The sequence below is a fragment of the Procambarus clarkii genome, chromosome 44, assembly GCF_040958095.1.
Source record: "Procambarus clarkii isolate CNS0578487 chromosome 44, FALCON_Pclarkii_2.0, whole genome shotgun sequence".
NCBI classification, from domain to species: Eukaryota; Metazoa; Arthropoda; class Malacostraca; order Decapoda; family Cambaridae; genus Procambarus; species Procambarus clarkii.
Window position 1 is genome coordinate 8212411 of NC_091193.1, and position 11725 is coordinate 8224135.

At 51.4% G+C, this 11725-nt stretch overlaps 1 protein-coding gene across 1 annotated transcript; it reads left to right on the forward strand.

Annotated features, from left to right (window-relative positions):
- The first annotated feature begins 667 nt into the window (after window positions 1-667).
- Window positions 668-9521, forward strand: LOC138350111 (myb-like protein Q). The gene is made up of 2 exons (XM_069300408.1): window positions 668-730; window positions 8499-9521. Exons 1-2 carry the CDS (start codon window positions 668-670, stop codon window positions 9519-9521), a joined length of 1086 nt encoding a protein of 361 aa, XP_069156509.1.
- The last annotated feature ends 2204 nt before the right edge of the window (window positions 9522-11725 follow it).

The following is an 11725-nucleotide window of genomic DNA, read 5'->3' on the forward strand; positions in this document are numbered from 1 at the left end:
AGACAGAGAGAGTCAGAGAGAGACAGAGAGAGACAGAGAGAGAGAGAGAGAGAGAGAGAGAGAGAGAGAGAGAGAGAGAGAGAGAGAGAGAGAGAGAGAGAGACAGAGAGACAGAGACAGAGAGAGAGGCAGAGACAGAGAGAGACAGAGAGAGACAGAGAGAGGCAGAGAGAGACAGAGAGAGAGAGAGAGAGAGAGAGAGAGAGAGAGAGAGAGACACAGAGTGAGAGAGAGAGAGAGAGAGACAGAGACAGAGAGAGAGAGAGAGAGCCACCAAGATAATCAAGGAGAGACCATTTACACAAGAGGAGGCACCATTGTTATGAGAGGCACGTCAAGCGGCTCATTTGGTTCCCATAGCTAGTGGACAGTCGGCCAGTGTTGCCAACCTTTCCACATACACATCTCTACAACGAATTCGAAAACAACTTCTTCAAAGTATTTTTGGCAAAATACTTTTGGTATTTTTTCAAAGTATATACATACAATACAATATATATATATATATATATCTTTATTATTTCTGCGATAAATCTGGGCAGAGCAGAAATCCGAGAGTCTCGTGAGTGGCGCCCGGGGCCAAGTTTTGACAGACGAGACGCAAATGTCGGTCAACACGCTACCAATCAAGAGCAACGATGCGAATTCATTTGACCAATCAGCGACAATGAGGGGATTCCTGGTGCCAATCAGCGACAATGAGGATATTTACTTGACCAATCAGATACGAGTGTGACGAACAGCGCGCCACTGGGGGTCGTCGGCGTGACCCCAACGGACGGAGGACCGCCAAAGTCAGATTTGTTTTTTCGCAAATAATGGAAGAGATAAAAAAAAATTCGGTGCCGTGAGATGTCTATGGAAGAGTCTCACGGGAGTTGAGATTACGAGCTGGGGGGCACTGTCCCCCTGGACCAGCCAGTGACACTGTCCCCCTGGACCAGCCAGAGACACTGTCCCCCCTGGACCAGCCAGAGACACTGTCCCCCTGGACCAGCCAGTGACACTGTCCTCCTGGATCAGCCAGCGACACTGTCCCCCAGGACCAGCCAGTGACACTGTCCCCCTGGACCAGCCAGTGATACTGACCCCTGGACCAGCCAGTGACACTGTCCTCCTGGACCAGCCAGTGACACTGTCCCCTGGACCAGCCAGTGACACTGTCCCCTGGACCAGCCATAGACACTGTCCCCCTGGACCAGCCAGAGACACTGTCCCCCCTGGACCAGCCAGAGACACTGTCCCCCTGGACCAGCCAGTGACACTGTCCCCCCTGGACCAGCCAGAGACACTGTCCCCCTGGACCAGCCAGTGACACTGTCCCCCTGGACCAGCCAGTGACACTGTCCCCCTGGACCAGCCAGAGACACTGTCCCCCTGGACCAGCCAGTGACACTGTCCCCTGGACCAGCCAGTGACACTGTCCCCCCTGGACCAGCCAGAGACACTGTCCCCCTGGACCAGCCAGTGACACTGTCCCCCTGGACCAGCCAGTGACACTGTCCCCCTGGACCAGCCAGAGACACTGTCCCCCTGGACCAGCCAGTGACACTGTCCCCTGGACCAGCCAGTGACACTGTCCCCCCTGGACCAGCCAGAGACACTGTCCCCCTGGACCAGCCAGTGACACTGTCCCCCTGGACCAGCCAGTGACACTGTCCCCCTGGACAAGCCAGAGACACTGTCCCCCTGGACCAGCCAGTGACACTGTCCCCTGGACCAGCCAGAGACACTGTCCCCCTGGACCAGCCAGAGACACTGTCCCCCTGGACCAGCCAGAGACACTGTCCCCCTGGACCAGCCAGTGACACTGTCCCCCTGGACCAGCCAGAGACACTGTCCCCTGGACCAGCCAGAGACACTGTCCCCCTGGACCAGCCAGAGACACTGTCCCCCTGGACCAGCCAGTGACACTGTCCCCCTGGACCAGCCAGAGACACTGTCCCCTGGACCAGCCAGTGACACTGTCCCCTGGACCAGCCAGTGACACTGTCCCCTGGACCAGCCAGTGACACTGTCCCCCCTGGACCAGCCAGAGACACTGTCCCCCCTGGACAAGCCAGTGACACTGTCCCCCCTGGACCAGCCAGTGACACTGTCCCCCTGGACCAGCCAGAGACACTGTCCCCCCTGGACCAGCCAGAGACACTGTCCCCCTGGACCAGCCAGTGACACTGTCCCCCCTGGACCAGCCAGAGACACTGTCCCCCTGGACCAGCCAGTGACACTGTCCCCCCTGGACCAGCCAGAGACACTGTCCCCCCTGGACCAGCCAGAGACACTGTCCCCCCTGGACCAGCCAGTGACACTGGTGGTGTTATGATGTTGTGGTAGTGGTGTGGGGGGGGTTTAGGTGTTGTGGAAGTTGTGGTGGTGTTGTGGTGGTGGTATGATGTTGTGGTGGTGTAGTGATGGTGCGGTGGTGGTGTTGTTGTGGTATAGTGTTGTTGCGGTGGTGTTGTAGACTTGTGTTGGTGGTTACAACAGTAATATTACAATAACCTCCCACGTATCGACTACATTCAGTCCTCCAATAGTCTATCCTGCTTTTTCTCCCAGTGAAATCCCCCTTCCCTTGTTTCCCTCCCTCCCCCTCTCCCCCCTTTTTTATCCCCCCCTCACCCCTGCCCCCCCTCACCCCTGCCCTCCTCACCCCTGCCCCCCCTCTCCCCTGCCCCGCCCCCCTCACCCCTGCCCCGCCGCTAGTCAAGGCCGGCGTGCCCTGGCGGCAGGGTAGGAGACCAGCGCCAGGGGTCTGCCTCGCCCCGTAATAAACGGCGGGTCAGACAGGCGGAAAAACTGAACAGTCGCGCCCCACTTCCCCCCGTCCATCACTGGGAAGGGGAAGGAGGGGAATAGTGGTTGTCTGCTGGTGGTGGACCCTGTTGCTTCTGCTGTCAGGAGGGGGGATGTGGTTGTTGGCTGGTAGAGGGAAGGGTGTAATTGTCCTCCGGGTGTGGTTGGTAGTTGTGTGGTAATGGGGCGGGTTGTGGTTGTTGTCTGGTAGTGAGGGTGTGTGTGGTTGTGGTCTAGCACTGGGAGATGTTCAAAGGTCAAGGCCATACACTTTGGGGCTAGGTTGACCCAACTTGGCAGAGGGAATGGCCTGGGGTACGGGAGGAACATAGCCTGGTTATTTTCATGAGGAAACTAGATTGTTTCCTCCAAGGAGTGCAGAACCAACCGGGCTGTGGTGGGTATGTGGGCCTGCGGGCCGCTCCAAGCAACAGCCTAGTGGACCAAATTCTCACAAGTCAAGCTTGACCTTGAGAGCTGGGGAGTAGAACAACTCCCAGAACCCCATCAACCAGGCATCAACCAGGCTGGCCAGGGTCGCCACAATTCAGCAGGGACCAGCGTGCCAGGGCCACATTCACACCCCAATTATTGGCCACACGATTTTTACCACTCCCCGCCAACTACATCTTCAATATTTTCAAAAACGCTTAAAAAACAAAAATTCCTTATAGTATTATGCACCATTATTCACTGACCTCAGGAAAATTAACAGAAATGTCCTACTGACGATACTTGTCCCATACATCCATTACACAAACAACAAACCATTCTTTCACAGCTTCAAAGGTTTCCCGAACCACAGTCTTCCATCAGAGTAAGAGGGCAACTATTTTTTTTGGTGTTATCATTCCACACCACTTAAGCTGCTGTGATGTGCTGCTGCTGCCACTAAACTGGCGGAAGTGATGTGGTGGAGGCTGACTCCATACACAGTTTCAAATGTTGATATGATAGAGCCCAGTAGGCTCAGGAATCTGTACACCAGTTGATTGACGGTTGAGAGGCGGGACCAAAGAGCCAAAGCTCAACCTTCGCAAGTACAACAAGGGTGAATACACATTAGACAACTCCATCTATACTCTAAGCGAGAATGAGTGTCTGTCTGTCTCAGAGACAGTGGGAAGCAGACAGAGAGGTAGAGAGAAGATACACGGATAGATAGATGGAAGGATAGAGGGGATAGATTGATGGATAGATCTATGTATAAGCCAATGGATAGATAGATGGATAGGAAGATGAGTAGGTGGAGAGATAGATGGATAGGTGGATGGACAGATGTATAGGTGGATAGATAGACAGATGGATTGGTGGATGAATAGATAGATGGATGAATGAATGGATACATATATGGATAGATGAGTACTTGTACCACACCACCACCGTCACACAGCACCACCGTCACACCGCCACTGTCACATATCACCACCACCGTCACACCACACCGTCACACCACACCACCACCGTCACACCACACCGTCACACCACACCACCACCGTCACACCACACCACCACCGTCACACCACACCACCACCGTCACACCACACCGTCACACCACACCACCACCGTCACACCACACCGTCACACCACACCACCACCGTCACACCACACCACCACCGTCACACCACACCACCACCGTCACACCACACCACCACCGTCACACACCACCACCGTCACACCACACCACCACCGTCACACCACACCACCACCGTCACACCACACCACCACCGTCACACACCACCACCGTCACACACCACCACCGTCACACCACCACACCACCGTCACACCACACCACCACCGTCACACCACACCACCACCACCGTCACACCACCACACCACCGTCCCACCACACCACCACCACCACCTTCACACCACACCACCACCGTCACACCACACCACCACCGTCACACCACACCACCACCGTCACACCACACCACCACCGTCACACCACCACACCACCGGGGCAGCCAACAGTCCGCTCCATAAAGGATGGTCAGCCGTTTTCTGAAACATTAGTTCACTTGTGGACCATACACACACAAGCCATCCATTCTCGCTACCACACGGCAGTGCTGGGTTCGGGCCCCTGTGGACGGGAGAGGTGTGAGTGTATGGGTGGGAGGGACGGGTGAGGGGAGGGAGAGAAGGGAGAGGGGTGAGGGGAGGGGAGAAAGAGAGAGTAACTAGAGAAGGGCTGCTTACCTGTAGTCGATTTCGAGAGTTCTACTCTCCATGCCCGGTTTAAAGCCCGCAGGCGTCTGTGGAAATAAGGTGTTCCGTGGACTAGATGTTCTCTGTATTGGTTGGGTTTGAGAAGTCTGGGCTGCCATGGCCAGGGAGGCAGTAGCGGCCAGTGGTCTAGTCGGGAACTGAAAGTGATGTGACGGTCCTCATAATACCTCCTAGCTGTGTTCACCTACTTGTGCTTGCGGGGGTTGAGCTCTGCTCTTTCGGCCCGCCTCTCAACTGTCAATCGATCAACTGTTACTAACTACTAACTTTTTTACACACACACACACACACACACACACACACACACACACACACACACACACACACACACACACACACACACACACACACACACACACACACACACACATTAGGGGGTGATGTGGTGGAGGCTGACTCCATACACAGTTTCAAGTGTAGATATGACAGAGCCCGATAGGCTCAGGAATCTGTACACCTGTTGATTGACGGTTGAGAGGCGGGACCAAAGAGCCAGAGCTCAACCCCAGCAAACACAACTAGGTGAGTACAACTAGGTGAGTACACACACACACACACACACACACACACACACACACACACACACACACACACACACACACACACACACACACAGAGCCAGAGCTCAACCCCCGCAAGCACAATTAGGTGAGTACACACACACACAGAGGAAGCAGCCCGCAGCAGCTGTCCAACTCCCAGGTACCTATTTACTGTTAGGTAACAGGGGCGTCAGGTGAGGGAAACTCTGCCCAACTGTTTTTCCGCCGGCGCCGGGGAATGAACCCCGGTCCTTAGGTCCACGAGTCTAGAGTGCTGTCCACTCAGCCACCACTCAGCGCTGTCCACTGCGGGGGTTGAGCTTTGGCTCTTTGGTCCCGCCTCTCAACCGTCAATCAACTGGTGTACAGATTCCTGAGCCTACTGGGCTCTATCATATCTACATTTGAAACTGTGTATGGAGTCAGTCTCCACCACATCACTGCCTAATGCATTCCACCTGTTAACTACTCTGACACTGAAAAAGTTCTTTCTAACGTCTCTGTGGCTCATGTGGGTACTCAGTCTCCACCTGTGTCCCCTTGTTCGCTTACCACCCGTGTTAAACAATTTATCTTTATCTACCCTGTCAATTCCTTTGAGAATTTTGTAGGTAGTGATCATGTCTCCCCTTACTCTTCTGTCTTCCAGTGTCGTGCTTTTCACGCAGTCTTTCCTCGTAATTCATGCCTCTTATTTCTGGGACTAGCATAGTGGCATACCTCTGAACTTTTTCCAGCTTTGTCTTGTGCTTGACAAAGTACAGGCTCCATGCTGGGGCCGCATAATCCAGGATTGGTCCTACATATGCTGTGTACAAGGTTCTGAATGATTCCTTACACAGGTTCCTGAAAGCTGTACTGATGTTAGCCAGCCTCGCATATGCCGATCTTATTCTTTTTATGTGGGCTTCAGGAGACAGGTTTGGTGTGATATCAACTCCTAGATCTTTCTCTCTGTCCGTTTCATTACGCAATTCATCTCCCATTCTGTATCCTGTGTTTGGCCTCCTGTTTCCACCGCCTATTTTCATTACCTTACATTTACTCGAGTTGAACTTTAGTAGCCATTTGTTGGACAATTCATATAGTCCATCTAGGTCATCTTGTAGCCTCATTCTATCTTCCTCTGTTTCAGTCCTCCTCATAATTTTTGCATCATCAACAAACAATAAAAGGAACGATTCTATACCATCTGGTAGATCATTTACATATATCAGAAACACTATAGGTCCAAGAACTGACCCCTGCGGGACTCCACTGGTGACGTCTCGCCAATCTGAGTCCTCACCCCTCACAGTGACTCGCTGTCTTCTGTTGCTTAGGTACTCCCTTATCCAGCGGAGTACCTTCCCTTTCATTCCTGCCTGCATCTCCAGCTGTTACACTAGCCTCTTGTGTGGTACTGTGCCAAAGGCTTTCTGGCAATCCAAAAATATGCAGTCTGCCCACCCCTCTCTTTCTTGCTTGAATTTTGTTGCCTGGTCGTAGAATTCAATTAATCCTGTGAGGCAGGACCTGCCATCCCTGAACCCATGTCGATGCTGTGCTACAAAGTTCCATTGCTCCAGATATTCCCCTAGCTATTTTCGCAGAAAATAGCTAGGGGAATCAGCTCCATCAGCTTGCATGGTATACAAGTTAGGGACACTGGCCTGTAGTTCAGTGCCTCCTGTCTATCCCCCTTCTTGTATATTGGGACTACATTAGCCGATTTCCAAATTTTTGGCAGTTCCCCTGTTACCAGTGATTTGTTATACATTTTGGAGAGTGGTAGGCACAGTGCTTCTGCTCCTTCCTTTAGGATCTAAGGGGAGATTCCGTCAGGGCCTATAGCCTTTGTCACATCCAACTCTAGTAAACACTTCGTTACTTCCCTGCTGGTAATCCCAAACTCTTCTAGTGGTTCCTGGTTAATTATTCCCTCTCTTATCTTTGGAACTTCCCCTCTGCTCTAATGTGAAGACCTCCTTGAATTTCTTATTCAGTTCCTAGCACACTTCTTTGTCACTTGTAGTGAATCCTTCTGCCCCTATTCTCATATATCATTACCTGATCCTTTACTGTTGTTTTTCTCCTAATGTGGCTATGCAGCAATTTAGGTTGAGTCTTTGCCTTGCTTGCGATGTCATTTTCATATTGCCCTTCTGTCTCTCTTCTCACCCTGACATATTCATTCCTGGCACCCTGGTATCTTTCTCTGCTTTCAAGAGTCATGTTATTTCTATACTTTCTCCGTGTCTTTTTGTTTTGCTGCTTAGCAAAGCAAAAGTAACTTTTTGTGTGTTTACGTGTGTGTGTGTGTGTACTCACCTATATGTACTCACCTATATGTGCTTGCAGGATCGAGCATTGACTCTTGGATCCCGCCTTTCTAGCTATCGGTTGTTTACAGCAATGACTCCTGTCCCATTTCCCTATCATACCTAGTTTTAAAAGTATGAATAGTATTTGCTTTCACAACCTGTTCCCCAAGTGCATTCCATTTTTCTACTACTCTCACGCTAAAAGAAAACTTCCTAACATCTCTGTGACTCATCTGAGTTTCCAGTTTCCACCCATGTCCCCTCGTTCTGTTATTATTACGTGTGAACATTTGATCTATTTCCACTTTGTCAATTCCCCTGAGTATTTTATATGTCCCTATCATATCTCCTCTCTCCCTTCTTTTCTCTAGTGTCGTAAGGTTCAGTTCCTTCAGCCGCTCTTCATATCCCATCCCTCGTAGCTCTGGGACAAGCCTCGTCGCAAACCTCTGAACCTTCTCCAGTTTCTTTATGTGTTTCTTCAGGTGGGGGTTCCATGATGGCGCGGCATACTCTAAGACGTGTGTGTGTGTGTGTGTGTGTGTGTTGCTCGTATTCTTGGGATCACGGAAGCCAAATTGCTTAGGCATAATAAATAATAAGAAAGACGTACATCTCATCACAGCAGCACACATCATCACAGCAGCACACATCACAGCAGCACACATCATCACAGCAGCACACATCACAGCAGCACACATCACAGCAGCACACATCATCACAGCAGCACACATCACAGCAGCACACATCATCACAGCAGCACACATCACAGCAGCACACATCACAGCAGCACACATCATCACAGCAGCACACATCACAGCAGCACACATCACAGCAGCACACATCATCACAGCAGCACACATCATCACAGCAGCACACATCACAGCAGCACACATCACAGCAGCACACATCACAGCAGCACACATCACAGCAGCACACATCATCACAGCAGCACACATCATCACAGCAGCACACATCACAGCACCACACATCATCACAGCAGCACACATCATCACAGCAGCACACATCATCACAGCACCACACATCACAGCAGCACACATCATCACAGCAGCACACATCACAGCAGCACACATCACAGCAGCACACATCATCACAGCAGCACACATCATCACAGCAGCACACATCACAGCAGCACACATCACAGCACCACACATCACAGCAGCACACATCATCACAGCAGCACACATCATCACAGCAGCACACATCACAGCAGCACACATCACAGCAGCACACATCATCACAGCAGCACACATCACAGCAGCACACATCACAGCACCACACATCACAGCAGCACACATCATCACAGCAGCACACATCATCACAGCAGCACACATCATCACAGCAGCACACATCACAGCACCACACATCACAGCAGCACACATCATCACAGCAGCACACATCATCACAGCAGCACACATCATCACAGCAGCACACATCATCACAGCAGCACACATCATCACAGCAGCACACATCACAGCACCACACATCACAGCAGCACACATCATCACAGCAGCACACATCATCACAGCAGCACACATCATCACAGCACCACACATCACGGCACCACACATCACAGCACCACACATCACAGCAGCACACATCTGCACCTGGCACTAGGAAATTGTGACATCACGATCTGTGTGGGGGGGGAGGGGGGGGCAGACAGCCCAACAGTCAAACATTCAATTAGACTATCAATCCTTGGAGGCAGCAGTGCGTCGTACCCAAGTGAATGTGGCAGTTGAAGGATAAAATTGGGATTGAGAGGTTGACTACACTCGCGGAATGTTATATAAAGGGGGGGAGGGGGGAGGGGGGAGGGAGGGAGAGAGGAAAGGAAGTGAGGGAGGGAGGTGAGGGAATGGGAAAGGAAGAAGGGTGAAGTTGAGAGAGAGAGAGAGAGAGAGAGAGAGAGAGAGAGAGAGAGAGAGAGAGAGAGAGAGAGAGAGAGAGAGAGAGAGAGAGAGAGAGAGAGAGAGAGAGAGAGACAGAGAGAGAGAGAGAGAGAGAGAGAGAGAGAGAGAGAGAGAGAGAGAGAGAGAGAGAGAGAGAGAGAGAGAGAGAGAGAGAGAGACAGAGAGAGAGAGACAGAGAGAGAGAGAGAGAGAGAGAGAGAGAGAGAGAGAGAGAGAGAGAGAGAGAGAGAGAGAGAGAGAGAGAGAGAGAGAGAGAGAGAGAGAGCTACTGGGGTTGTTGCAAAAACAGCTGCCACCAACTACCGAGTTATTACAAGTATTTAACGCGTCCAAACAACCAACATTAATTACGACAAAATAATCTTATAACAGGTTAAAATTTATGCATAAAATATATCAGGTGACAATTGTTAATAAGTGCAAAGAACTGATTACGCAAGTGTTCGATATATAATAAAACAGTTAAAAATGTCGTAATTGGTATTGTTATTTTAGGGGGAGTGAATGGGGGGATGGGGAGAAAATGGGGAGGTGGGGAGAAAATGGGGGGATGGGGGAGTGAATGTTGGGTAAATAAAACTAAAGCACTCCCTGCCTATATAGTGCCCACATGCTAGGGGTGAATGACGCCCACAATGAGGAACTCTCAAAGTCCCCCTTAGCTCCCTTTGCTCTATTACTCATTATTACTCCCAGGAAAGATTGTCTTTCAGAGCGGGTCTTGCTAATACACCCTTCATATTCACTCGGGCATGCAGGCAGCCAGAGAGTGAAGGCACTCGTGCATTCACCAAGCCAATTGTTCATGCGTTGGTGGCCTCTCGGACGGGTGCGCTCCGCTCAGCACCTACCAGTTCAGCACACTCACACACACGCACCGCATTCCTTCCCGCACGCCGCCCTCTGATTAAACACTGCCTTGTCCCTCTCCCAGAGTCGATTACCTGCTCGCACACGCACGCACGCACGCACGCGCGAGCGAGCGCGCGCACACACACACACACACACATTAGGCAGTGATGTGGTGGAGGCTGACTCCATACACAGTTTCAAATGTACATATGATAGAGCCCACTAGGCTCAGGAATCTGTACACCAGTTGAGAGGCAGGACCAAAGAGCCAGAGCTCAACTCGCGCAAACACAACTAGGAGAGCACAACTAGGTGAGTACAGAATAAAAGGGTGAGGTTGGATATGATAAGAACGTATAAAATACTCAGGGGGAATTGACAGGATTTGAAATAGACGAAATGTTCACACGGAATAGTAACAGAACGAGGGGACATGGGTGGAAGCTGGAAACTCAGATGAGTCACAGAGATGTTAGGAAGTTTTCTTTTAGCATGAGAGTAGTGGGAAACTAGAATACACTTAAGGAACAGGTTGTGGAAGCAAACTCTATTCATAATTTTAAAACTAGGTATTAAAGGGAAATGGGACCGGAGTCATTGCTATAAACAACCGATGGCTAAGAAGGCGGACAGCGTTCGGGAGTTGTTGTCCAAAGTGCCCGTATTCGAGTCCCCGTCCAGGCAGAAACAAGTGCAAATAGTTTCTTTCAAGTGATGCTTCTGGTCACCTAGTCATAATGGCTTGGCACTTTCTCCTGATAGAGGTCAAGTTTAATGTCCAATCGCCACGCGCGCCAAAACTTAACAATGCCAAACAACTGAACACCGTCAACACCGGTAGCGCCTCACACGCCCTCCACAACACCGGTAGCGCCTCACACGCCCTCCACAACACCGGTAGCGCCTCACACGCCCTCCACAACACCGGTAGCGCCTCACACGCCCTCCACAACACCGGTAGCGCCTCACACGCCCTCCACAACACCGGTAGCGCCTCACACGCCCTCCACAACACCGGTAGCGCCTCACACGCCCTCCACAACACCGGTAGCGCCTCACACGC